The following is a 27,162-nucleotide window of genomic DNA, read 5'->3' as shown; positions in this document are numbered from 1 at the left end:
TTTTCGCGCATTCATGTGCCGGTAACATTCAGAGGCCCATCTTCATCGTTGTTCACACCGTGGATCTGACTTTCTGTTGTGCCTTCTCATCGCCGCTGCCATCATGCCTGGACGTGTAGTTGAGAAGCCTCAGAAGAGGGTGCTTACCGACGCCACAAATACACATAATGCCGTCAAGTCCCCTTCTTCCGCAAAGAAGAGAAAGCTCAATGGCAATGGACCCAATGTCTCCTTTCACTCCTCTCAACATGGCCCGAATGGCGTCAAGTCGAAGCTGGGCTCTAGCCAGCCAAAGAGTCATTTTGAGACGGAAGTCCTTGAGAAGATGACCCAAGATATCACAGGCTTAAAGGAGAATAACGCAGAGAGAGACCAGCAATGGGACAGACCGAGCCTGGATGACTTTGACCCCCAGAGAGACGCCCTACGCTTCCAGCAGATTGAGATTGAAGAAGGATCATTACACGGCGGCAGGGTCACACTGAAGATGTTTGGTGTTTCTGAGGTTTGTTGTCTGCCGAGTATTCTATCTTGCAATTGCTGACTGGTGTTCAGACCGGACACTCCATTCTGCTCCATGTGACTGACTTCCTCCACTACATCTACGTGGCAGCGCCTGTCAACTTCCAGCGTCATGATGTCGAAGGCTACAAAGCCTACCTCGAAACTCAACTGGCGCAACACCAGCCTGTGATTCATTCCGTGCAGATGGTGCTACGAGAAAACCTATATGGCTTTCAAGGCAACCAGAAGAGTCCATACCTGAAGATCACAGTCAATGATCCAAAGTTCATCAACAGACTAAGATCGGCGATAGAAGATGGAAATGCCAATTACAAGGGAATGTGGAAAGGGGTGGAGGATAAGATATTGACCTTTGACAATATCCAATATGTCCTGCGTTTCATGATCGACACTGGCGTCGCTGGCATGTCTTGGGTTGAGGTTCCTCCTCAGAAATACCATGTGTTGCCGCAACATGACCGCCAATCCAACTGCCAAGTCGAAGCATATTGCCACTATCGAGACATGATCTCACATGGACACGATGGAGAATGGTCAAAGATGGCACCGTTACGAATATTGTCCTTTGATATCGAATGTGCTGGTCGAAAAGGTATCTTCCCGGAACCAAACCAGGACCCGGTCATCCAGATTGCAAATGTTGTCACCAGATACGGCGAATCGAAGCCGTTCGTACGGAATGTTTTCGTCCTGGATACATGCAGTCTGATCGTCAATACGCAGATCTACGAACACGATTCTGAATCAAAGATGTTAATGGCCTGGAGAGACTTCCTGGAGAAAGTCGATCCCGACGTAATCATCGGCTACAACATCGCGAACTTCGACTTTCCCTATTTGCTTGACAGAGCAAAGCATCTGAAGCTGCCAAAGTTTCCCTACTGGACGCGGCTCAAGAGTGTCATGTCTCAGGCCAAGGACACCAACTTCTCCAGTAAGCAGATGGGTAACCGCGATACGAAAGCAACAAATACAAATGGACGGATTCAATTGGATCTCCTGCAACTGGTCCAGAGAGATCATCAACTACGAAGCTACACTCTCAACTCTGTGTGTGCTCATTTTCTTGGAGAACAAAAAGAGGATGTGCACCACACCATGATCACTGAGTTATTTAACGGCACTCCTGATTCAAGACGACGATTGGCTGTCTACTGCTTGAAGGATGCCTACTTGCCGCAGCGCCTTATGGACAAATTGATGTGTCTGGTCAACTACACCGAAATGGCCAGAGTTACAGGCGTTCCTTTCAACTATCTTCTTTCTCGTGGCCAACAGGTCAAATTCATCAGTCAGCTATTCCGCAAAGCATTGGAGCAGCAGCTAGTCATCCCGAATCGCAAATCCGAGGCTTCAGATGAACAGTATGAAGGTGCCACGGTCATTGAACCCACTCGCGGTTACTACGACGTTCCTGTTGCAACGCTTGATTTTGCATCTCTGTATCCGTCAATCATTCAAGCCCACAATTTGTGCTACACGACACTTCTGAACAAGAACACAATTGAGAAACTCAATTTGAAGAAGGACGTGGACTACATCCAGACACCCAACGGGGATATGTTCTGTACTTCTAATGTTCGAAAAGGACTGCTTACCCAGATTCTGGAAGAATTGTTGGGGGCCCGTAAGCGAGCGAAGAAGGAGCTTGCAGTGGAAACAGATCCCTTTAAGAAGGCCGTGCTCAACGGTCGACAGCTCGCTTTGAAAGTTTCAGCAAACTCGGTATATGGTCTGACTGGTGCTACAGTCGGAAAACTGCCTTGTTTAGCCATCGCTTCGAGCACGACATCCTATGGTAGGCAGATGATCGAGAAAACAAAGAATGAGGTGGAATCCAAGTATACCATTGCTAATGGCTATTCGCATGACGCACAAGTCATTTACGGTGATACCGATTCAGTGATGGTGAAGTTCGGGGAGAAAGACCTAGCAAAGACTATGGAGCTTGGACAGGAAGCCGCTGATTATGTTTCTGCGAAATTCATCAAACCCATCAAATTGGAGTTCGAAAAGGTCTACTTCCCCTATCTACTCATCAACAAGAAACGGTATGCTGGCCTCTATTGGACCAAACCAGAAAAGTTTGACAAGATGGATACCAAGGGTATCGAGACTGTTCGACGAGACAATTGTCGACTCGTGCAAATTGTCATTGAGACAGTTCTGAAGAAAATCTTGATGGATCGCGACCTGGAAGGTGCACAAGACTATGTCAGAGAGACCATCTCCAACCTGCTTCAGAACAAGGTAGATCTCAGCATGCTGGTCATCACCAAAGCGCTCAGCAAGAGCGATTACACTGCCAAACAAGCACACGTCGAACTTGCGGAGCGCATGAAGAAGCGCGATGCCGGCTCCGCTCCTGCGCTAGGAGATCGCGTCGCGTATGTCATCGTCAAAGGCGCCGCAGGAAGCAAGAACTACGAGAAAGCCGAGGATCCCATCTTCGTGTTGGAGAACAACATCCCTATCGACACGAAGTACTACCTGGAGAACCAGCTGTCCAACCCGCTGGGCCGAATTTTCGAGCCTATCCTCGGTGAGCGGCGCGCGAATTCGCTACTCGCCGGCGACCACACGCGCAGTATCAGTGTCGCTGCACCGACATTAGGCGGACTGATGAAGTTCGCGAAGAAAACACAGACGTGCATGGGGTGCAAGAAGCCGCTCGTCGGCAAGGAGGAGAGCAAAGGTGCAGTGTGTGAGAATTGTCGGCCGCGCATTGGCGAATTGTATACCAAGCACGTCAAGAAGGTCGGCGAGATGGAGGTGCGGTTTAGCAGGTTGTGGACGCAGTGCCAGCGGTGCCAGGGGAGTATGCACAGCGAGGTCCTCTGCAGTTCCAGGGATTGTCCGATCTTTTACATGCGCATGAAAGCCAGGAAGGAGGTCGAGGAGGCTGGACGGGACCTTGCCAGGTTTGATGAGGACGTTGGTGCGATCTGGTAGGCGTGGAAAGAGAGAGCGAGCAAATCGAGGGTGGACAGCGTATGCTGCGTCTTTTCATCTGACAGAAATCAACGTGCGGATGTGGTCTGGTCAGTAGGAGGGTCTAGGTCACTGCATCTATTATCAAAGGAGAGCCATTATAGATCTGAGGATCATTAGAGTCTGAAGAAAGACAAGACTCTCATGAAGTAGCATTTACTGTATTGGGTATCTGTGGGCTTTAATGTTAAACAAACGAAATCACTCGGTCATTAATCCAATTCTTCTTCCGTGCCATCCTCGGTGTGCAATTTGTCCTTCTGTCGGCCTTACAGTCTTCCAACTCGATATCGGTCTCGTCTGGGTGGACCCATTTCCTTGCAAACGAAGTCAATCGAACATCTGCTAGCCAGCAGCATTTGTCCTTGTTCCTCTAGAACTCAACAAGGTGGCCCTTCATCAACTCCCCCTACCTCCTACGCCAATTCCCAGCCGCCCAAGATCAAAGATCGGGATCATCGTCCAGCTCCAATCTCGACGAGTCTTCACACATGCTCTCCAGGTCAACCGACATTCTCGAGCCTGCTATTGACCCGACTTCCGATCCAAGCATCTCGGCATCTTCGTAAGAGAAAGAAACATTCGCTCTGAGAGCCTCCTTGCGGATCTGCATGGCTACGATAGCAATGCCAAGGGCATTCCAGACATCTTGATCCTGCTGGCTGAAGTCAAACTCCGCAATAATACGCAATCGGTCGGTGATGTCAGTGCCTTGGCTGGCAAGCTGTTGAGCTTCGTGATCGGAGTTTGGGGGTGAGACTGTCTGGCGAAGTCGAGGTGAGTATGGTGTGGCGGGCTGAGTAAACGGACTCAACGTGACGACGACAATGACGGATGAAATGATGACCAAGCCAACAAGGGTAGGCAATGTGTCGTCATCCTCAATAGTTCGTGTCTCATCGGGCCCAGCTAGGCTGAGAGTACCGATCTCAATGCTTGGCTGGACGTTTCGTGCTTGATGATGTCTGTCCGTGAGCCGTTGTAGTTTCTTAGCAGTATCTTCAAGAGTCTGAAGCGTAGTTCGACCTCTGCGTCTTCTGATGAGGGAGTGCACAGGAATATAATTGGCGTCCGACTTCGGTCGAAGGCCAACGTCTGTCAGAGCCCAGTACAGATATTTCTTCACTGAGCGTTCAAGGATCTTCTCGCGCTGAACACCAGGACTCACGTACACCCTATCTCGTGTGTCGTGACCAGCTTCAAATAGCTGACGGAGGGCGCGAGCTGCTCGGAATTCTTTGTCTCTGACATTGTGGACAAGTGGCGGGTCTGTCGTATTTTCGTGGGCGAAGACGCTTATTGGGAGGGTTCCAAAATCCAGCATCCAACTCTGAGGAAGAAGCGGTTCGAAGCCTCGGTAAGCAAGATGAAAGAAAAGGTCCCTCTCGGTCTGCGACCAGACACCCGAATTTGGGGGCAGTCGAACACTGGCGATATATTTTCTTCTTTCTTCCATAACATTCTCATCTATGTCCTCAGTTTTTCTCCTTGCAACTGAGGTTGACGTGAGAGATACGACATCTTCTTCGTCGTGGACTGTGGGCCTGATCTGTGGCGCAATCGATGTAATCAACGGGTTTTGCGGTATCTTGCTCTTGTGCCGTGCGGGAGTCTGAGGAGGTGGCATTAAGGCTCGGTCGACGTCGACTTTTGTGCTTCCAAGACTCAAGACGACGGAGTCGCGATCCTCCTCTTCTACACGAGGGAAGCTGCTCGACCCGCTTTTTGTTAGGAGTCGCTTCGCCGCTGGCTCATCAATTTCGAAATCGGCTGCTTTCCGCTTCTTGTTGGCCTTGCTGGGCTCATTGAGTGGCTTGCCTGACATTTGAACATCTCTTGTAGTGTCGAGACCTTCTTCAACATAGCCCGAGAATTCACCTTGTGCTTCGCCCGTCGTAGGCACGCCTGCTTCGGGGGAGTCTGAAGATGAAGTCCTCGCCGGCACCAACTTGCGCAGGAAGTGGAATGGTGCAGCGAATAAGGATGCAGCCATGTTGTCTTCGCTGTAAATTCAGTTTCGCAGGGCGTATAAGCGAGCTTGTAGGATTATGGCTCAAGGTGATGAAATTGGAGAAGCGATCTCACAGGGAGCGAAGTGCAGGAGTCTGGCGATCAGTCAATGCCCGATCCAGAATGGGGCGATAGGCTCGCCCGTATGCAATAAGCATGATGAGGCGGCTGAAGTGAGTCTCAAGCCAGGCGGTGTGTTGCCGAAGACGGCGGCCTTTGTTTGCAAGTGAGTTGGAAAGTGAGGTTTGCCAGTTGCAAGTTGGAATGACTGTGAATGACGCTGCTTCCGGCGCTGCGTTTCACGTGCCTTCACTGTGCTCAGCGTTAACGCGTCCGTCGGGTTTAAGCTTAATTTGTTGCCACCGTTTTCGGTCTAGCTGAACTGTTAAAGACGCGACATCATGTGATCACGTACTTGTAGCCAAAATCGAGAGTGACAGTTCGATTGCTCGTTGCTGACGAGGTGCATGCGACAACATCCAGCATCATTCTACCTCCACCTCACCCACCGTGACTCCGGAAAATAGTTACACTCGTTTACTTTTCTATTGAATTTCCGGCAACAGTGGGGGTTTGTGGTGTTACCAAGTCCTTACTGATCCATCAAATTGTCGACTTCTGAGCCTGCAGCGGATGCCTTTGCATCTCTACCCGGCCTCACATCAATGGGTTCATGACTGAGAAACAGGCGCGGCGTCCTCCCGTGGCGCCCAAACCCTCATTCATTCAGCGAGATGCCTCGACCTTGAAGATCTCTCCTGCACCATCTCCAGCCCTGCAGGGTGCAACTTTGGCTTTTGCTCCCGCTCCAGTAAAAGTGTTGAATGCAGCCTCACATAATCCAGCTGCAGGAGCATTGCTTGCTGCAGCCGTCGCAGCTAGCAAGAAGCGGCAGCCCTCTCCACCGTCTGGAAAAACACGCTCAGTTTCGCAAAATGCCACTTCATCGCAAGCATCGTCTTCCGCCCCTCGCGGCCGTACCTTAACCAGTCCGAAAGTACCTGTGACTGCGGCCAAAGTCTCCTCCTCATCCCCTCCCGCGCCTGCTTTCAGACCGCATGTACCTCGCTCTACCTCTGCTGTGGCGGCTGTCGCAGCATCGGCGACTGCTTCTGCAAAGACTAGCCCTGCCCGCAGGCCAGAAATACGCAGGACAACTCACTATCTAGGCCCACCAGAAATTCGTTCAGCGGGCAGAACACGGGCTAGCAGCACAAGTAGCAATACTGAAAGTCTGGCTTCACTTTCCAAAAGTCCAGATGCACTCGCTGGTGCACTCGCTTCCATGGCGCTAGCCCCAACACAAGTCCAGAGCGGACTCGTTGATAAGCATCGGAACGAGCTGGGTACTATACCTCAGTTGACAGCCCAGTCATCGCAAAACTCTACACCCTCGCTTCCCTCTCCGTCTGTCACAGCTGCTGCGGCTACAGCTACTAGGAATGCTGCAGCTCTGGAGGCGAGAAACAGAACACAATCCGTATCTGGTCGGAGTGTTCGGCATGAAGTGCCCGGTGATATTGCTCCGTCGGCTCGTTCGTTCACGGAGTCAAATTGGCCGCAGGCGAAGTTGTCTCCTCCGCAACCTGATCCTGAGAGTGATGACGCCCGGACCAACCATGAGCCACCTCGCAGGATCCTTCCAGCACCTCTTCCTGTACGACCCAGTGCAGCGGCAATGGTCGCACAAGGCACGGGTCCTTCAAGTCAAGCTTCTCCTGTCCTGGATGCTCGAACTAAAATGACTGCGAGCTCACTTGCTGATGCCATGGTGGCTTCGTCTGTAGCCTCACAGCGTACAGGCTCGCGGGTATCATCACCAAAGTCGAGGCCCCCACCTCCTATACCCCGGCGAAGATCGAAGTCCGTCGGTCCTGTAGATGGTATTCGTCATCATCTGCATTTTCCTGGCCTCAGGAGTGAGACGCCTCAACCACCCCAGCCACTGAAGCCGCTCCCCGCCCGGCCTATGAGGCACACATTACGGCGTCAATTATCAGATCATGACGAGCACGTCGAAGTCCATCACAAGCGCGGCCGAGGCCATTGGACTCGACATCCAAATAAGCACCACGAAGGTGATCGTAAGCGGTGGCGAGACAAGGTAACAGAACGCGAAAGGAAAAGGTATGAAGGTGTCTGGGCAGCCAACAGGGGAGTTCTTGTCGACCTGGATCCTGACATCGCGATATCTGGGTACAACAAGGATGGTACACCCATAAGTGATCTGGTGGTCAACGTTGTAGTCCGAGATATATGGGAGCGGAGTCGCTTGCCTAGGGATGTTCTGGAAGAAGTCTGGGACCTTGTGGCACGACCTGGAGAGAAGGCGCTGAATAGGGAGGAGTTTGTGGTTGGATTATGGCTAATTGATCAGAGACTGAAAGGCAGGAAGCTGCCTGTAAGGGTCTCACCAAGTGTCTGGTCCAGTGTGAGGCATCCTCAGGGTGTGAAAATATCAAATAGGGCCCTGCAGAAGTAGACTATAATGTATTCATATGTCATACAAGATGTCTGAATGGATGCTCAGTTAACTTTGGGTATATGTTCAATCGCTAAGACGCCTTCCAACACCATGTTCAGATGATCTCTCGCACAGTCGCGTTGCTCGTGGATCTAACATTGGCATACTATCAGAATGCTCCAGGTGCTATGATTAGCAATGCGGAGCATGGCATGCTGGCGCTTATCTTTCGAGAGTGTTTCGTTTCATGTGGCTGCCATGAGTGATACATCACAGGCGTAGGACCATTCGATCGATAGCCGCTGAGTTTGCGTGGCTGCAGAGCCTGCTTGAGCCTCACTGGTCGCGCCGTTTCGACCACATCTTTGAAACTCGTGTGTCATGTTGCCACCTAGCCAAAGCTGTCTGCATCGCTTGAGCCTCAAATAATCCGTCCACACTCTTATGAAGCAATCAGGCTATTGATAGAAATGGACCATGAGATTGTCGGTAGCAAGGTGTTTCATTTACCAATAAGCCTCACACCGGTTATGTCAGCATGGCATAGTGGGTTTGCGTCATTGGACGGTTCTTTTAGTGTCATCAATTATTGTCCCAACTTCGCAGGAAAACAACACCCACACACATTTCAATTCATCACCTCCAGGCACTGAGTACCCTCTCGGTCATCTAACCCGTGCTTGAACGGGCTTCTTTCGTGCTGACTGGCCGAATGAGACACATCAGGGCCTTGTCTGTACAGAATCGGTGACATCGTCAGGCGTTCAAAGAGCAAGCGTAAGTGAACGTCAGTTGAGCCTCACCAACCACAAGTTTCAAAGGTTTGCTGGAATTGGACCCAACGACGCGAAAACGAGCTGTGTACACGTATGAGCGTACCTACCCTCGAAGGAACAGGCTCCAAGCTGGCGAGCAACTTGTTGACCTTCCCTTTTCAGGAGGGGTCGACCAGTTAATACGACACATTAAGCGCCAGCTTCAATCAGCTAGTGATTCTTGCGAGCGTTATGCCGAGTGGATGGGAAGAAAGAGATCGTCATGACTATTCTTTCGCGGTCGAATGCTAACTCCTGATGAGCAGCCAAAGGTTTCGCGGTCTATGTTTGTGCACATTGCGGCTGACAGCGCCTATCTGACCAGTGCCCGAATATGTGGCTCTATCATATTGAAAATGCCACTTGCTCATGTGTATTTCAGTCTCCATGCTCGTGCAGCATGCGACCTCAGGGCGAACTTCTCGGGTCCATGGCGTATCGACCTTGCATTGCCTCATCATGCTGGAAGCGGAGGGCCAATTTCGCTAGCTACTGCTGGCGTTAATGGCTGAACAGTTCTTGGTCTTGTTTATATGAGAGACCGAGGCTGAAAGATAAGCCAGGAGAGCCGCGGGTGCGACTTCTCATCCAGCACATCGACCTCCACATTTGCGTTGCCGACCCAGAACATCTTTCCGTATATGCCGCGATGGCTTGAGGTTTTTTCTCCGTGGCCGATTTCACAATTACCTCAGTATAGCAAGCTGGACTGGTACTTCTTCAATGATCTGAAGGTGGTGCAGAGCCTCTCCGCTCCTTCCCAGCCTCGGTCTGCAAAATTCTCACATGGCGGACGCGATAGGCTCGTCCGCTAACATTTTTCAAGGTCTCTGGACAGACTGGTCCAAGGGTAGGATCTGGGGCCTCACCTGGACTCTACGCCCCACGAATGCCACCATTCTGACCAACGCCATGGCCTTGTTCGTCAGTATAGCTGGAATGCAACTCTGGTGCATCATTAGATATTCGCTTCACCAAATGCGTCCATCATCTCGGCAAGGGATGCCGACTCCCCACCTTCGGAGCGAACAAGTCATACTAAGAAATGCAAGCTCCGATCTCGAAACAGCCCGGCGGATGCTTTGTTTGGCATTTACATCTCGAAAACAGAGCACAGGCAGGCCGTCTTTGCGATCATACTCTATCGGACTCTTTGCTATCTTTTATGCTGGCCTCTTTATGACAGCCGCAACATTCTCCAATCTGGCGATAAGTGCTAAAGCGACAAACGGTGGTTCGACAGTCCTTTCGAGAAGCAAACAATGTGGGATGTTGAACGAGAGTTGGGTCAACATCACGAACGGCTATTACTCAACTAGGGAAGAGTATGGCTTGTACGTGCAGCATGCCGCCAAGAGAGCACATGATGTTCAGCTCAGTCTCGAGTACGCGCTTGCATGCTACTTGTCCCAGCCCTCCACCGATCTCTCGTCGACCTGCCACACCTTCAAGACTCCAAAGCTCCTCTGGCAGACTCTCAATGGCTCTTGCCCTTTTGACGCGCAACTTTGTCAGAAAGGGACCAGGGCTGTTGTCCTCGAAACTGATTATATCGATTCACACGATGATCTTGGTATTAATGCGGAACCTCACGACCGGCTGAGATACCGAAGGAAGACGACATGCGCAGTCGTCAACGGAACGGGCCACATCAGAGGGTGGGACGGTGCCCGGGGCAACGGCTCAAGCTCGAAGTCGTCAACGGAGACCGCTTATGCATACTACGGCCCTTCTCTCTACAAGGACACAGATTTCACCTACTCTTACTCGGATTTTGCATCGTTCTACACAAATTTCAGTGCCCAGGTTACCTTGCCATATCAGATCGACGTTGAATCAGCCCCTGGCTTGGCTGATCCGCAATGGAGCCAAAGCGACTTCGATCCAATTCCTGGTCTAGTGCAGGACGAAGCAGACTTGGTTTTACTCTTTCTGAGCTTCACAGGAACGTACTTGGGGAAGGTCGACGATCCTTGGTTTGCAGCTCATAGGGAGCAATCCTTCGAGGCCTCGTATGACTTTTTCGAGCAGCGATATGCACGCGATTTAGCTATTAGCACTCTAGGGTGCGCCGAACAGCACGAATTCTGCCTCAGCAATGACACATGTACAGGGTTGCTTGGATTTGACCAAGTTCAGAACGTCTATCCTTTCAATGGCTCACTGTCCCCACATCAGGCTGTCACCTTTGACCGGTTGCTTCGTGCTGTCGGCCCTGCAAGTATCTGGAACATTGTGTTTCAGCTCACATTCACAGCGACGCCGCTCCTTGCCACCAATGCGACCAATTCAGGACTGAGTGGAAGACTGGTATCGCTGCAGCTGCCCAACGATCAGTTCGAAAGGGAGCTTGGGTATTGGCACTCGATTGCAATGGCACAGCTTCAACGTGGCATCGTTCAATGGGCGACGGGCCAGATCGCTGATGAACCACAATACCTTGTCCCTGCTGAGAAAGAGGACGATGTTTGGTTCTGCAATAGTCTCATCGTGCCGTCCACCTTATATAAGTCATTTTCTCTTGTCGCGATCGTCCTATTGATCGCTTCCGGGACTTTAGTGATTGTGGTCAGCCTTACTATCGAGCAGTTGGCAGTCTCCATCCGAAAGTGCTTGGGAAGGGGATCTCCGCGCAACGACTGGGAGCAGGACAACATGCTCGAGCTTCAGCCCTCTGTGAGCGAAAAATTCTGGGCGAGTCAAGGTGCAACCGGTGATGACAACTGCAGTCCAGTGGATGCAGGTCACGAGAGTTTCGAAAAAAAGGAGCTAAGGAAGCATCGGATTTCCTCGCAAGTGCTTTCATTGAATGATCCTGCTTTCTCATATATGAATGGCCTTTTGATAGCGCGGAGTGACGGTGGTCAAGCCAAGGAGAAGCCACCGCCTCATTGAGACTTACTGTGTTTGAGATTGTTTCTGTCACAATGTTGGAAATATCACACTACCCGCGTTCTCCTCCGGCCTTTCCAACCGCCGTTTCGCATCACATCACATCACAGCCATGAAGTGCTGTGTTTGTTCTCCACGCCTTTCCGGGCTCCCTGCATCTTTTTTACTAGCAGCTTCGTGGACGCCTCCCATTCGGATTGACCACATCACACCGCTGACACTGTTCCAGCTTTGCATCACACTCTACTCAAAGTTTGTCACGAAGTGATGTTCTGAATCTTTACCCGTCATGTGCTGGGAGCCTTCTCCCGGGAGATGGGTGCTTTGGGCTTGCCGGTGCCTATGCACAACAGCAACGTGATGACCATATCAACAGGCCATGAGAAAGTGTTTATTGAATAGGCATGAGCCTTCGCCCCGTGATGGTTCCTCAGGTCGCCGGGTTGGGACATCTTTTCCGGGAGACACAAGATCACGTAGCTAAGTGTAGGAGCTCAGCCTCACCTTCTCGCTTGAATTGAGAGGAGGACCAGATGGAACAAAGAGTACGCGACTCCATAGCCTCACTAGCCACGAGTAGCCTATGTGCCTCGCGCGAACTAGGCAACTCTGCCGAGAGCACTCTTTATCCTTCAGAGCACTTTCAAATTACGAGTCACCCAGCGAGTACTATTGACTTCAACCACTTTAAGGTTGCGATAGTGCGTGACAAGTCGAAGAGGCCTCTTTTGGTAAAGTATGCTTAGCAATTTTATCCATGTTTATGTTTGCGTTTGCGTCTAGCAAGACTGCTACATCCGCTCAAGGCCCGACAATATCCTGCAAGTCATCGACGCGTCTCGCTTCGATCCACGCGATCGCCTCCGCTCGGTTTCGGCAGACGTGTGGCTGCCCTCTCTCATGGTCTTCAGGTGTCGACATGGACCCTTCAAGCGTCATGTCGAGGTTGCACAGAATGCTGTTCCTCAGATACTCGAAGCAATGACTTGCATGAATCGGGTTGTCGTTGTCCGTCCGACCATTGACGATCAATTGGTGGTAGCTATCGACAGAGTAGTATAACTAGAGCCGATCAGACAACGGAGACGATAACTGAGTGATTCAGACACAGAGGTTCGAAGAAAACCGGTGACTGAGAGGGAGAGGGAGAGAACTTACACAGTGAAGAGCATGAGTCCATGAGGCTTCGAAGAGCGGCCCGTTACGGATCGGATCGTCTGTGATCGGATCGCCGAGGAGAGGGTGGTCTCGGTAGTCAGGGATTGCAACGCTTCCGCTGCCCACTGGGAGAGCCGCAGCCGGGCCAAGGGTTAGCTACTGCGTGGTTTTTTCACTCAGGGGAGAGAGAGAGGGGAGGAGACGGGGAATGGGAAAAGGTAAATGGTCTTGAGGGGTCAAGGTACAGGCGCAGGAGACGGAAATGGAAACTTACACGGCATCAGCAAGTCCCAGTTCCTTCGAATCTCGAGTCGGTTCTCGTTCGTCGTCATGTTCGGTATGAACTTATCGGTATCGGGCTTGAGGTAGGTATATGTGTGTGACACTAACCGAACAGTTAACACAACAGGTTCTTTGGTTGCCAATTCTTGATGGTTTTTTGTTTCTGCGGCAGCACCATGTTTGAAAGGGTTGGTTGTTTGCTGGAAGAAAGCCCCATCGGACACTCACACGTCTTGTACAACCCATTGATATCGCCACCAGATTCGACCACCTTGTCCTCGAATACCGCGTCCGTGTCTCTGTCTCCCTGGACGAGTTTTCGCTGACACAGCAGAAGGACGACGATGATGCTTTGCAGCCCGACGACCACTCCCCAGCGGAGCCATGCCAAGAACGGTGCAAATGACCGAGCCTTTCTCGACGAAGGGGTGAATGTGTCGGCGGACCAGGATGAACTGTACGAGTCCTGGCGGTTCCTTGAGCTGAGCGGCGCTGATTTCTCGTAGAAGGTCGTGGTTGAGGCCTTGTTGCTGAGGAGGCCGGTCGCGTGTTCTTCGATATCGACGTCGTCGTATTCTTCTTCTGACTTGTGGCTTCCCAACATGGGGAATGTACTTTCGTCCTTCCTTGTGGCGGGCATGGTTTAGGCCTGGTCTGCGATGTCGGCTGAAAGATCGGGGAGTGAGAAAAGTGTAGTAGGGCACAAGAGAGGGTGGACAGCGCTATAAGCGAACACAATCTGGCAAATGCGGCGGGCACGTAATATTCGAAATTCTGTTCGTCGGTATTGCTCTTTCTTTTTCCTTGTGAAGCTTTCCTTGCCCAGGGCTTGGATTGACAACGAAAATATGGTAGGTGAGTTACTTACTACGTACTAGTATCTCTCAGAGAGAGAGAACAGCCTGTGCAAGGACGGACGCGATGATGGACTCAAGCCAGAGACTCGAAACAGGAGACACTCCCTTCGTAAGGACTCCCGTGCAGAGGTGCTCAAAACAACCGATATTACCTTACATAGTAGGACTACGTAACTCGGCGTCTGAACAATACTACAGTAGTACTACGTGAGAAACTTCTCTCTCTCTCAGTGGCTAGGATTCGGCATCATCTCCTTACCTCGTAACGTCGACTTTGTGTTTGAAGATTATATCGCGCACAACTCCCCACCCCTGGCGGAGGTAGCAGGGGCAATTGGCAGCCTCGCGCTCGGGGAGCCCCTTGCTTGCTTCCTTGTTTGATGCAGATCCAGGGAAAGAATTGACGAAAGTCCCCGAAGAAGTGGGGATCGGTCCACGCTCGACGTCTCGAAAGCCTCGCCGCTGCGTAGTACTACTGTTGCTACTGCATAGTCGGAGCGGGTCAGACCAGGGGGCCCTTCCCCGAGTTTCGTATTCGTCTAGATTTATCTTTTTGAATGGGTACAGTACTATGTACTATGTATGCCCGCGCGAATTGTGGATCTGGCAAGTCTAGCCGGCCGGGCACCTCCCGGGGATCGATCGACTCGAGGCTGTTGACCCCTAACTTAGAAATTTAAGCACCGGCCCTTTTGCTTCAGCGAGGGCCCCGGCGTTGCTTGAAACACCATGACTCGACTGCACTGGATTCACGAGTTGGTGCAGCAGTTCGGGTACAGCCTATTTCCATTTGCAAAGGGCCGAAGCCGCCACGTGTACTACTATGTATGTGTGACTTGGCAGAGATCTCTCGGCTGCTGTTGCTCAACTCATGAACGGCTGTAGCGAGGACGATGTTTCCTCTAACGTTTCGACAAGTCCCGAAGACTACTACGATGGAAACCATTCAAGGCCCGAAAATCTCATTGTGTCAATCAAACAAAGACGGAAAATTCACTCCAAAAGCTCCATATTCCCAACAGAGTGGTCGAGTGCCCATTGCCTCACGCCGTCGAAATTCCTGCATACATGCTTCGTGTTGAGCTCCGGCCACGCCTGTGGATCTCCTGCGACCATGTACAGCGTGAAAAGGCCGATGTCCGCATTGCACTGGATGTTCAACCTGAGAATCTCGATGCAGTGATCTGTCAAAAAGGAGATGCGTGTCATTAAGCCCCAACCCAGATGCATTAGAAATTGCCAGGGCGAACTCACCTGTATGATGTTGCAGCGCGTCGGGTCCGGCTGCGAATTCTCCGCCGAGCGGTTCGTAGTATTCCTTGAATGTGACTCTTCTGAGCAGGTTGAGGCAATGGAGCTGGTGGAAGACCTCCATGCCTACGCGGTAGCCTTCCTGACCCGTCTCTGGATGAGCCATTTTGACCGACGTCCTGGGCATGCCGAGTCTGTCGAGGTCGGATTTCGAGATCCATTGGTCTCCCACTGTGCCGGAACGTCAGATACTCATTCTTCTTTTTCAAAATGGACGGAACCACTGGGGACACATGACGCACTATCATATGAAATCTCGCGCCAGGCTTTATCGACCTCGGGTCCTGCGCCGACGAAACGATTGTCTTGCGTTGATACGTTGTACTTGACTGACTGATACCGGACTGAGGTGTCGGCAGGAGCTTTTGGTCATCTTCCATCAGCTTCGGTTCACAAAGATTCTAGAGTTCAGGGTTCGGGCATACACCAAGCAGAGAACTCGCGCACATGTTTCAATGTTGATGACCGCACCATCACGGCGAGTGTGAAGAATGTGAGTGATCCAACAAGAAGGACCACATGGAGCAACCATAGCCACTTGGATATCGAGATTGTTGACCGACACATCTCACCCATAAACTCCTGTGCCTTTACTTCCCGCTTCAAAACGATATCCACGTCGTCCGCGTCGCCCAGAGTAGATTCCGAGTCAACGGACGCCGCGTCGTGTTCCACAATTGGGGATAGCCGCTGGTATTTGAAGTCCATCGCGTTGATTGAAGCGGGAGAGGACGGGAATGGTAGTGATCGTCGAGCTGGTCAAAGAGAAAATGCACTTGATCGAGGTGAGAATTTGCAAATTCAGAGAGCCCCTTTACAGTCAGTGATCGAGACCTTCTTGCTAAATTCGCGCGTTGGGAAAATACCAGGAGATACAGCAGATGGGCTTCATCACCAGAAGGCCCTTCCATCATGATACTGTACGTCAAAAGTGGGCAAGAATTGACGACCAAAACTGGCTCCCAAGTTCTTGAGGCTTTCCATGCCTCAGATGTGAAGCAATCTTGGTTTCAATCGAATAAGACGCACCAGCAACGCGAGTCATGGATCGAAACTCGAGTGTATCCTCCAAATCCGTCAAAACTTGCCACGTCTAATGCCATCGGAAACTGAAGTGGAGACTTCGAGGGCGCAGAAAAATGAAACCTGGGGATACGTACTCGCCTCCGGATCGCGTGCGTACTACGCAGTACGTGAGGAAGATTCGAGCCGCGCTATCCGATGGCAGCAGGCAAGTGTAGCCTCCCGATGCCTTTATTTCGAGGTGGTAACTCAAGACACCATGCCGGTAGTATTGGCTTGTAGCACTTGTAGCTGCCACGATTCTGTCTAATTTGAGAAGCTTAGCACGACCTGGAAGGTTACACTCCAGCGAATGGCTCTCCATATCAAACACCTAGCACGGTCCACTCATATGACTTGATACTGCTATCTCAGCGGCTGGTGATGCCATGGAGTGGGCGATTGATAATCATATTTGTGGATATTCCTTGGGCTGAGACAACAAGGACTAGTATTTGATGGTGAAGAAGCTTGAGGTAGCTCCCTCCGAGCCAAACAGCCGCTCTTGGAATGAAACTTCTGCAAAACAATCACTTCCCTATCCACTTGCCTCGAGTGGGGGATATATTCAAGATCATGGAGCAGATGAATCGTCTATCCAGTAACGGTGGTGCGAACTAAATGTCTGAAGAAATGGCTCACTTGTTGGGGGAGCGGCTAGGTTGCCAGGTCTTCCAGAACCGTTGAGGCCGAACTGTCCTTATAAGATGCAATGAGCGCCCTGAATTGATCTCTTCTCATCTTTCTCGTCCGACTCACACTTCGTCTTCAATTCGTTCTTTTCAATTCTTTTGTACAACTGCCGGCCAGTTGGAACTGTGCCATCCTTTAAGCATCCATACCATCGTACCATCATGCGTTCCTTCTCCGTTGGACAGATTTTCGTCTTTGGCCTTTTGGCGGCTGGTCCGCTTGCCGCGGGCTTCTCTCTCGAAAGCCCCGTTAACGAAGTGGAAAGAAGACATGTGGTGGGTCACCATGCTCCCCGACCATAACATCTGCGGTTGCTAACCTCAGCCCAGGGTTCGTTGGCGTCCATGGCCTCGAAGGTAGCCAGGTCCGTTGTCGATGAGATCGGCTTGGCCAAGCGAGAGCCCCACCACACCGAGGCACAAATTGCTGCCAAAGAGGCTGCGGCAGGTGGCAAGAAGAACCAGCGTCGCCAGGAGGCTGATGAATTCGGTCCTTGGGACAGTACCGAGGACGAATTTGGGTCCTGGGTCGACAAACGAGACCCCTCGCCTCATCATACTGAGGCACAGATTGCAGCTAAGAAGGCAGCTGCAAGTGGCAAGGGCAACCACAAGCGCCACCACACTGAAGCCCAGATTGCGGCAAAGGAAGCCGCCGGGAACAAAAAGAACAACAAGCGAGACCCACAGGAAGCCGACGAGTTTGGTCCTTGGGATAGCACCGAGGATGAATTCGGCTCGTGGGTGGACAAACGTGACCCGTCGCCTCATCACACGGAAGCTCAGATTGCAGCTAAAGACGCGGCGGCAAACAAGAAGAATAACAAACGTGACCCTCATCACACTGAAGCTCAGATCGCAGCAAAGGAAGCCGCCGAAAACAAGAAGAACAACAAGAGACACCACACAGAGGCCCAGATCGCGGCCAAAGAGGCAGCAGGCAACAAGAAGAACAACCGCCGTCAGGCACCAGATGAATTCGGGCCGTGGGACAGTACCGAAGATGAATTTGGATCTTGGGTGGACAAGCGTGATCCTCATCACACAGAGGCCCAGATCGCGGCCAAAGAGGCAGCAGGCAACAAGAAGAACAACAAGCGGCATCACACTGAAGCTCAGATTGCCGCGAAGAATGCGGCGAAGTCTGGCAAGGGGAACAATTGATGTTGATGTTGATGTTGATGTCCATCCGGACAGAATGCCTTCGGCAGGCCATCATTACCGGTTACTCGGGTGAGCAGAAGCAAGCAGCATTATGCACAGTTGTCGATGACCTTGCATTGGGGAACCTCGTAGTTGATTCGTAAGACCGAATACGATCGACTAGACATGAAGATGAGTTTAACAAATTTGATTGAGGGGATTTATTTGATCCGTCTTGCCGTCTCACTGCTGATTGAACGAACACCAATCACAGTGACTGACTTATTGCTTAGTTGCAGGTGTTCATGCTTATATAATATATCACTCATCCTCGCGAATCTGTGCGAAGCGCGGGCAGAGGTATTTAAATTTTCCCTTGCCTTCTCACCCACAGCGACTTCGGTATCAATTGCAGTTTGCAGCTCCGTTGCTGACAGGTACAGTACCCGCACCGGAGTACTGTGTACGAGTTATTTTGTCAACGGACGGGGCTCCATCGGTTCGGCGCATTCCCTCGTGATCCGCGATGGTCAAGAGGACTGCAGCAGTGCCTCATTTATTACCTACCTACCTTAGGTGCTTCGTTTAAGCACTGTGTGGCACTGGTAGTGGCACATCAGCACCGCGGGTCAGGCTCACTAGGCTTGACGAACAGTGCGAACCAGGCAAAAACATTTTTTAAGCCAAGCTAACCTCGGTCGATCATGGAGATTTCCGGAACAGCCAGGTGACGCATGTGTACTGGTACTTTCTTCAAGTTTTCTTTGCCTCGGAATTGAATTGGGATTACAGTAGTGGTGAGTGCGAGCCCTAAGTTAAGGCTCACTTTTTTTTTTGTAGGCGGGCATTTACGAGCGCGAACGAATGAACGAAGTTCCCAAAGCCTGTTAAGGCCCGGGGCCCGAGGTCATTCAATGCCAGGATTTTTATTATCGAGGGTGATCACGTCGAGCCTAAAGGCTAAGGATGCTGGCAGCGCGCGAGTTGAGCGTCAGTGAACTCGTGAGCGTGACCGTAGAATGCCTCAGGACCGGAGTATACGCAGAGGGGGCCTTTCTTGGGTTGAAATAGTGTATGAGTACGAGTAGGATAGAACCCGAGATCCAAGGCATCCAGGCACCCAGGCACCCAGGCACCTCGCATCCGTACTCGTAGCCCGGGGTGTGAATCGACGTCACCGTGCAGGGGGGGACAGAGCACTGCAGTATATCGCGGAGGGGGAAGAGAATAACAACATTTTGGTTTGACTAGAGGATTAGATATATTGACTGTAAATCTTCGTATTGTACAATCGTCTACCTAGGTACACTTCGGATCCGTCTCCAGCACATACCTGATCTGCCCCTCGTTTGCCACCAAGGCCGACAATCTCACGACTCTTCATGTCCCAGATAGCGGATGTTAGATCCGGCAGAAGCTGGAATTCATATGAAAGTACTTCGTACTCCGGACCGACCGTAATTGTACGAGCTCGTGAGTGTGCCCAATGTTTTCCCAGGCTGGCTTCACATAACCACGACTACTGGGTTGGCACTGTAGACAGATCATTGCTTGGATCGAAGCGTAGCCAAAAACGGGACTGACTCGGAGCTCTCGACGGACCTCCTGCGGCCCGTCGTGCTCAACATGAATCATTCAACTCGTGTCGTAACGTTCGTAGCGTTTTTGAATCGTAAAAAGTCGTGGGTATCAATAATAATCAGGAACCTTTTTGTCGTCCTGCTCTTTTGTAGAGGTGAAGAACCAGCCCTCGCATCAGCGCCAAAAACCTCAATCGTCCTCGTCGACCTCAATGGCGGTCTCACTGACCGTGATCGGCCGATTCTGCCTCCAAGGTTGATCCTTGAATTCGTACTTTGATGACGGCGGTGGAGGAGGCCGTCTCTTCGGGCTGAGTGGAGTTCTTGATTGTGTCTTTTTCTCGTTCTGGACGTGGTGTACGATGCCGGCGTTGATTTCGAAAGATTTGCTTTGGGATTGAGAGTTGATGACATGATGGTCTTCGTCTTCAGCGTCGCCGTCGCCGTCGCAGTCAAAGATGGCTACGTCGCCTGACTTGACAGGGTCTTTGTCGTCGTCGTCTTCTTCTTCAAAGCAGTCCTCGAAAGGATCGGAATCTTCGTCGGAACTGGAGTCGACGAGGACTGTCTCGGATGGCTCGGCGAGGTCACGAGACCAGCGCCGGACGCTGTCGACGAGTGATGCATGAGCTACTATTCTGTGGAGGTCTGGTGTCTGTCGACGACATTCATTGTCGAGTTTGGCTTGGCCCATGTGGTATACCCGGTAGGCCGTGATGGCGGGATTTGTAGAGGTGGGCATGTTGTGAGTGGTCGAGGAGCCGTGAATCATACCCAGGTACTCCTTAGATGTTGTAGAATGTTCAATTTTCTACGACAAGAGGAAAGGACAATACTGTAAGTGGCTGAGGCGACCACGGAAGAATATATCTTAAAAACACAGAATATTTGTGGAATATGAAAACGCAGGCCTTGATTCACGGTGGATATTACGAGGTAAGGAATGTAAACGACGTAGCCATGGATAAGGTTTGCAATGCCTCAACCATCAGCCTAATGGCCATGATGACTTGACCTGACGATCAGGCCGGATGATGCGGCAGCCAGGGAGCACCGGAATACTAGTTATTACTGTTTAGTGGTAGACTGAAGCGGGAATGGTGAGGTAAGCATGTCATGTCATGCATCTGGCGTAAGGCGGAACAAGTACGGAACCCGTGGAACTATGCACCTACGATGGTCGATGGCACAGATGGGTCAGTACTGATGGCACCTTCGATGGATCCATGGTCATGATGATCCCAGTGGGCAGTGTCACGGACATGCACGGAGTCCCCAAAGCCCAGATTTTCTTCTTCCTCTTCTTGCTCTTCCACCCGCCAATTGGATGACAGTGATGACGGCGATGACAGTAACCGGCTTGCTTCTACCCGCGAAACATCTGTCAAACGAGGTGCCAGACCAAGAGGACCGAAAACCTTGGACGTACAGCGACTCGTAAGAGGGCCGCCAATATGGCCAAGGTTGATGCGAGATGTTGGAACTACCTGGGTAATGATGGCACATTGGCCTTGGTTACGGGTTGCACGGTTCCAGGCGAGAAAACAAGGAATTTTCATCCAGATCACGTGATTGTAGCTGGCGCTCGCTGATGACATCACTGCATCACTCGAACCCCCAGACTGTCTCCGCGACCAAGTTTTGCCTGGCGACGAACAAATCGAACAACCCACCTACAGTAGGGCAGCTCTTATCACCCCGATTCCAGGATATTCTTTTGCAATGAGAGTCGAGTCGAGTCCACACTAAAATACTGTAGTGGCTTCGTCGTCCATCATGTGCACCCCCGGGCACAGGTTCAGGGCACAATCAAGCACCGCCATGTCCCCCTGCTGGCGCTGGATGTTTCAGGCAAACCTCTTACGCACGCGCACTTCCCTACCATACCTTAGTATACCAGGTGTATTCAGGCACGCACTCACTCGATGCGTATAAGGCAGGTACATTGATTACCCGTACAAGAGTTTATGGCCCAGCTTGTTACGCCTCACTGGTCTTTCGGCCGGCCACGTAAGTACCTAGGTACATAGTAAGCCGCCTGCACAGTCAGGCTTGTGCGTCAGCTGGCCGACCCTATCATTGCAGGGAACCTCTGAAAGGATCCTCACCTGAGTGATCCCTACTCGTAGTAGAACCTTTCCAACCCCGAAACCGAAACGGATGGGCGGGAAGCGGGGGAGAAGAAGAAGCAGAAGATTCCAGCGAGAGCAAACCATGGTTCCAAGTGGAACGAGATCCATTCACTCTGGTACTCTCGCATGAGTGCAAAGTACTGTATGAGTAGTCCTGCCGGATATTCTATCCATGATTATGAGGTAATCGTCCGACGTCCATCCTATCTAGGGCGAATCAATATATGATCCCAATTCACAGCCTTTCCCCATCTATGACGCTCACCAACGCCTTTGCCGATGGTAGGTATGCCTCATGACACTCCCACCTCCTTTGGGCTACCGGTGGTTAGATGTCTGTATGTGGGCTGGCTGGTTCATCCGAGAGCCGTCGCTCGCCGTGTACCGGCCAGCCACTGAGCACAGGATACGCTGGTACGAGTTCCATTTATAGGTACTCGATATGAGTACTCCACGTGGTACTCCTATTCGGAATCCACCTAGGTAATTTCTGTCTAGACCTTCTACGAGTAGTTCGGGTTGTATTCGGTATTTGCCTCTTCCCGCGGAACATGTCCCGGATCGAGGGAACCACCTCGGGGGCCTCGATCAAATGGTCCCATCATGTCCTGGACTACTGTAACCACCTAGGTAAGCCATTCGGTCCGTAATGTGAGATCGAGGTTTCCGTCGTTGAACCATTGGCTCGTACCATATGGAGCCCACGGAGGCTCAACAACCCCTTCGTACCGAGTACCGAGAATGACAGTTCCTAAAGGACTCCATACCGTCAATGGGCATTCGGAGCCCTGATACGAGTAAAAGCCCTGGATAGCACTCTTCGGAATTTAATCCCTCCTCGAGTACGAGTATCGAGGAAACCTGCCCGGCCCGCATCCGCGGCGACACGTCGTCATATCCAGAGCCTCGCGCGGAGTCAGGGTACGAGATACCGTGGGGGCCCATCCTTTTGTCCTCATACAATGGAGAAGTGATGCCATTTCATCTCGATGATTTTTCAGACGGAAACCATTGTGGCATATTGAATGCACGTCTCTTGGAATCCCTCATGAACTCCGTCCTGAATACTTGTGTCATCAGTCATGCTGCCAACTCCATGCAAAGCCATCATGAGCCTCGAGAGGCCGACTATCCGTGCACATTCTCTCCCAAAGACGGCAAGGAACGGCCTTTGGCGTTCGTTCGCCCGGCGTCAGTCATCTCGCCATAGACGTCCCGATGTCGATGATCCAGTTTCGCAAGCTTGTTCCTTCTCTTCCCTTGCCCTCGCTTACTAAGGGTGAAGCGACTCGACTCGACACGACTCGGATCAACTCTTCCCAGTCTTTCTCGGTCTTGTTTTGATGGTGACCACCCTCGCGCAAGCAGTTCTATTTCCCTCTTTTCCTACCTAGGTAGGTAGGATACCATCAGAGTGTGAATATCGATTCATGACCAATCCTCGCCAGCCCTCGTTGGCAGGGAAACCCTTTTCCAAACCATCCTGCCAGGTTTTAATGATGCCTATATGAAGCTGGGTACACACCAGGTAAACAAGACGCCCTCGACCTCCAATGATTTCCCGCATCTTTCCTGACCGCGTGATTGGACCCAGAATCTTTTCTTTCATCAGCCATCATATCCGTCCTTCATTAGTTAGTAGTACATTTCATCGTCAAACCCGGGTATGTTCTGCCCCTGGCCAGGTCTTTTCAGTTTCATCTTCGTATTCATGCTCCCTGCGCCCAAACTCATCCCGCCCATTCCAGGCATCTCCATCCCCGACATGCCCATTTTCATCCCTGAATTCAATCCGTTCCCCAGCCCATTCAAACTCCCATTTGCGCCAGCACCCACATTTACACCGCCGTAGTTACTCGTGGGAGGATACTGCCCGTACTCGTACCCATCTCCCAGCCCTCCACCACCATTGGCGTTCGACCCCGAGGTGCCAGTGTCATAATACCCCATCCCTGCGCCCGTCCCATACACAGGACTACTCCCATTCGTACCTGTGTTCACCCTGCTTGAATTCGTGCCATCTGTGTCAAAGAAACTCAGATCTAATGTGCCCCAATCCTGCGTCGGCTCGCCCCAATTCCCAAAGCCCATGGCAAGTTGGTTTTGATCTCTGAAAAACCAATCCTGCGTGTCCTCGATCAGGCTGTCCACGCCGCCAAACAATTTCGCGGGATTCTGCGCACTAGGCTGACTCGTACCTCCCGCCGCCCCGCTGCTGGCCAAACGTGCCTGGTGCGCATTCCACGCATCCTGCTGCGCTTTGGTCAGATACGTCGATGCACGGACTCTATGCGAATCGCGAACCAGATCCGCGGCGTTTTGTGGCGGCATAGACAAGTTCCCAGACGATCGACGCGTATCGATGGTCTCAGCTGGCGACGGCGCCATCGGTGCTGAGATACCGCTAAACATCTGTGGGATCATAGCCTGCTGCTGAACATTGCGTGCCATCAGGTCAGGCACGGGCTGCGACACGATCTGCTTGGCTAGATGGCCCATTGTCTGCGGCGATATCGGCGACGACCCCTCTGCAAGGCCCCATTTCATCTTGACCCTAGTGAATACCATCTCAACCTCCTCCGGCATCTCGATGTTCCATCTGTCTGCGCATAACCGGAGAACCCGCAGTGTTCGACGAGCTGCTGTCCAGCATTCGCCCATCTCTTCGAGATGTTTGATGCCGTGGATGATGTCCCGTCGAGCGTTTTTGTCCGGAAGGTTCAATAGATGGATTGTACATGCTGAGTGGACAATGTAAATTGCAATGTTGCATATTTGTCGTAGTCCGTGGGTTCGTTTATATAGCCGGAACAGCTTGGAGATTGATCCAGCAGCCTGGGTGCAGTATTTTCGTGGAGACACATGAGCGGGAAGTGGTGAGGTTGTGCGCGTGTATTTGAGGAATGGTCGATATAAATGTATGTACAGTAGCTGGAAGAACATGCTGCGTCGAGTCAGAAGTTGAGAAGTCAATATTATCAGAATTAGACCTACTGCATGAGAAGGACCTGCGGCAGTTGCCCTTCACGAGACTCCATTTCTGCCGGGAGGCCCTGCTTCCAAGCTTCCAGCCTGGTATGTAAATCGGTCAATCTCTTCAACTCGGCTTGTTTGGAATGAGGTTTTCGCAACTGTTCGGGGTTGTAGAACGAGGTCAAAAGGTCACTGGAGATCTCGGCGAGTTTGGACAATTGCAAGGCGACTGCCCTTGTCCGAGCGGGCTGAGCATGTGCCTCGATAATGCCGGAATCGGTATATGGCGACCACATCTCGCTGTCCTCAGAGGGGAAGACGTCCGGCTTCTTCACGGTAATATTATTCAACAGTAGCTGTGGTTGCCGCCCGAGGTAATTTGACCAGCATCTGTAACGTTCAGTAGGGGCCAAGTTGAAAGCCGAGAAAACTTACTTGTCGAAGAGAAAGCATCCCCAGAACGTGATGCGTCTTGCATCACTACCTTCATCTGTCAAGCGAGAGAATTCGTTGATTGGTTGCGCATCGACGTTCAGGCCCAGGTCACAAGCCATTCGGAAACTCATGCCACTAAACACCCAACCTTTACTCTCGCGACCACAGCCGGCCTCCCTTACGGACATCAACGCCAAAGCCTGTACGGTGCACAGCTTCGCATTGGCGAATTCGTCATCCTCGTAAAGAAGTCTCTTTGCTTCAGCAAAGAAGTGATCACCTGTGGTTCCTGAGTCTTCTGGATCCTTTCGCGCAGCAGGCCAAGTGGAGAAATGGCAGCCAAGAGCGAGCATTATATTAACCAGAAGTGGAGAGCAATACTGTGACGTTGTCCCCGTCAAGAAGTCCCTGTAGAATAGCTCCTTGGCCAATGTGGTGAAGAAGGCATAATGCCAACAGAAGTACATGTTCATAAAGTGAAGGATATCATCCTTGTTCTGCGTCACTGTGGTCCACGATAGGATTGCCTCCTCCTTTGGCCTTAGAGCGAGGTCGTGAGAAGGCGAGTGGGCGGAATCATTCTGTTCGTAGTCCTGGGGAAGCCAAATCAAGTTGGACGTGCCACCAATGAATTTGAGAGAACCGTCCAACATCAGGTCACCCATCCTACCTGAAAGCTCGGCCTCGAACTGTGGTATCCTTAAGTTCTCGTTGTTGAGGGACGAATCGCCAGCATCTTCAACCAACCCTTTTTCTTGGGCTTCCAGGCTGGTGGCCAGTTCTTCCAGACTGTCGCAGGTCCGTATCTGGCTGACTAAGTCCATGACATCGTCCTCCTCAGCATTGAGAATAGCCTGTATAAGTATCTGCAGCGTGGAGTTTTTGGTCTTGGAACTGTCCACATCTTTCTTGTATACGCCTTTCCGGCGGTGGTCTGTGTGAGGCGCATATTCACATTCCGTCAAATATACCGAGGCACAGGCGGCGCATTTTGGAAGCATTCCATCGCATTTCGATTTGCGCTTCCGGCAGGCTATACAAGCCGTGCTTACACATCGTCTCTTTGTGGCTGCATTGCTATCCTTGTCTTGATTCTTGTTCTTTCCCTTCGATGAACTCTGTGCTGAAGTGTCTGCATTTTCCGTCGAGTCTTCTGGAGGAGGAGATTTCTGTGGTGGTATTGCTTCTGGCTTGATCTCGGATTCCATGCTGCGGTCTGAGAGGTGAGTTGCGGCTCTAGTCTGTTGTTCTTGCGCTATCTGTCGACGGATAACAGGCTAGCAATTGCAAGACCATGACAACCTGTGAGCTGCTAGAGCATAGCCAATGAACCGGACTATGTCGACGGCGATCGAAGGGCGAGCATTGCGAAGACTGCGGCTGGTCGATTTATGTGGATGTAGCTGGTGGGACTGGGACTGTGGTAACGCTGTAAAGGGTGCGTACGAAATTGAGAACCTTGGAATGGTCTTGGGATGGTGAATTGCGGAGGAGGGGCTATCGCTAGGTAATCGGCAAAAGTATGTATCTGTGATAAAGCAGAAGGTGAGCGAGCAGATTCGTATCAATGTCCGCCCGCAAACCAGCGAGGCGGAAGAATGTCTGCACTCTGGACCCTCCACGGCCATCCCACGAAGGGGACGGTCGGCAGCTGCAAGATCCACTGATTGTTAATCAAGCCCGTGTCAAGCCCTACAACGCTGGGCGCGGCTGGGCTCTGCGAACCATCGGTGGTCGAGGTGGTCCCAAGACACCTAAAGCCAATGAAACCTCGGGGACGACGATAAGCAGCTGTGGATCATCATAGGCTGCGGCGGTGGGTGTCATTATCCATGTGCTT

At 51.6% G+C, this 27,162-nt stretch overlaps 9 protein-coding genes across 10 annotated transcripts; 4 read left to right on the top strand and 5 right to left on the bottom strand.

The window, feature by feature from the left end:
• The first annotated feature begins 40 nt into the window (after positions 1–40).
• PV05_00264 (uncharacterized protein) lies at positions 41–3,709 on the top strand. The gene is made up of 2 exons (XM_013465141.1): positions 41–505; positions 556–3,709. Exons 1-2 carry the CDS (start codon positions 104–106, stop codon positions 3,475–3,477), a joined length of 3,324 nt encoding a protein of 1,107 aa, XP_013320595.1. The 5' UTR covers positions 41–103; the 3' UTR covers positions 3,478–3,709.
• PV05_00263 (uncharacterized protein) lies at positions 3,662–5,741 on the bottom strand. The gene has a single exon (XM_013465140.1). It carries the CDS (start codon positions 5,507–5,509, stop codon positions 3,959–3,961), a length of 1,551 nt encoding a protein of 516 aa, XP_013320594.1. The 5' UTR covers positions 5,510–5,741; the 3' UTR covers positions 3,662–3,958.
• Positions 5,742–5,989: 248 nt separating this feature from the next.
• PV05_00262 (uncharacterized protein) lies at positions 5,990–8,046 on the top strand. The gene has a single exon (XM_013465139.1). The coding sequence runs from the start codon at positions 6,200–6,202 to the stop codon at positions 8,006–8,008; it is 1,809 nt and encodes a 602-aa protein (XP_013320593.1). The 5' UTR covers positions 5,990–6,199; the 3' UTR covers positions 8,009–8,046.
• Positions 8,047–9,591: 1,545 nt separating this feature from the next.
• PV05_00261 (uncharacterized protein) lies at positions 9,592–11,700 on the top strand (the record flags this gene model as incomplete). The annotated part of the gene is made up of 1 exon (XM_013465138.1): positions 9,592–11,700. One exon carries the CDS (start codon positions 9,592–9,594, stop codon positions 11,698–11,700), a length of 2,109 nt encoding a protein of 702 aa, XP_013320592.1.
• A 798-nt stretch (positions 11,701–12,498) lies between these two features.
• PV05_00260 (uncharacterized protein) lies at positions 12,499–13,777 on the bottom strand (the record flags this gene model as incomplete). Its single annotated transcript, XM_013465137.1, has 4 exons — positions 12,499–12,759; positions 12,856–12,980; positions 13,130–13,240; positions 13,366–13,777. The coding sequence occupies 4 exons, from the start codon at positions 13,775–13,777 to the stop codon at positions 12,499–12,501; spliced, it is 909 nt and encodes a 302-aa protein (XP_013320591.1).
• Positions 13,778–14,987: 1,210 nt separating this feature from the next.
• On the bottom strand, positions 14,988–16,013 carry PV05_00259 (uncharacterized protein; the record flags this gene model as incomplete). The annotated part of the gene is made up of 4 exons (XM_013465136.1): positions 14,988–15,178; positions 15,249–15,476; positions 15,548–15,667; positions 15,731–16,013. The coding sequence occupies 4 exons, from the start codon at positions 16,011–16,013 to the stop codon at positions 14,988–14,990; spliced, it is 822 nt and encodes a 273-aa protein (XP_013320590.1).
• A 1,115-nt stretch (positions 16,014–17,128) lies between these two features.
• PV05_00258 lies at positions 17,129–18,419 on the top strand. 2 transcript variants are annotated; one of them, XM_013465134.1, is made up of 3 exons: positions 17,129–17,335; positions 17,390–17,992; positions 18,131–18,419. In XM_013465134.1, the coding sequence occupies exons 1-3, from the start codon at positions 17,222–17,224 to the stop codon at positions 18,221–18,223; spliced, it is 810 nt and encodes a 269-aa protein (XP_013320588.1). In that variant the 5' UTR covers positions 17,129–17,221; the 3' UTR covers positions 18,224–18,419. The 2 variants fall into 2 exon arrangements, with proteins under 2 accessions (XP_013320588.1, XP_013320589.1); XM_013465135.1 differs by having other exon boundaries at positions 17,390–18,419.
• Positions 18,420–19,438: 1,019 nt separating this feature from the next.
• On the bottom strand, positions 19,439–20,802 carry PV05_00257 (uncharacterized protein). The gene has a single exon (XM_013465133.1). The coding sequence runs from the start codon at positions 20,552–20,554 to the stop codon at positions 19,973–19,975; it is 582 nt and encodes a 193-aa protein (XP_013320587.1). The 5' UTR covers positions 20,555–20,802; the 3' UTR covers positions 19,439–19,972.
• Positions 20,803–22,393: 1,591 nt separating this feature from the next.
• PV05_00256 (uncharacterized protein) lies at positions 22,394–26,910 on the bottom strand. Its single transcript, XM_013465132.1, has 3 exons — positions 25,323–26,910; positions 24,909–25,277; positions 22,394–24,858 (listed from the first exon to the last, which is right to left on the bottom strand). Exons 1-3 carry the CDS (start codon positions 26,528–26,530, stop codon positions 23,550–23,552), a joined length of 2,886 nt encoding a protein of 961 aa, XP_013320586.1. The 5' UTR covers positions 26,531–26,910; the 3' UTR covers positions 22,394–23,549.
• Between the last annotated feature and the right edge of the window lie 252 nt (positions 26,911–27,162).

The sequence above is a fragment of the Exophiala xenobiotica genome, assembly GCF_000835505.1.
Source record: "Exophiala xenobiotica strain CBS 118157 unplaced genomic scaffold supercont1.1, whole genome shotgun sequence".
In the NCBI taxonomy this organism is placed as follows: Eukaryota; Fungi; Ascomycota; class Eurotiomycetes; order Chaetothyriales; family Herpotrichiellaceae; genus Exophiala; species Exophiala xenobiotica.
Note: the sequence above shows the minus strand (reverse complement) of the source record. Positions and strands in the feature narration are given on the sequence as shown.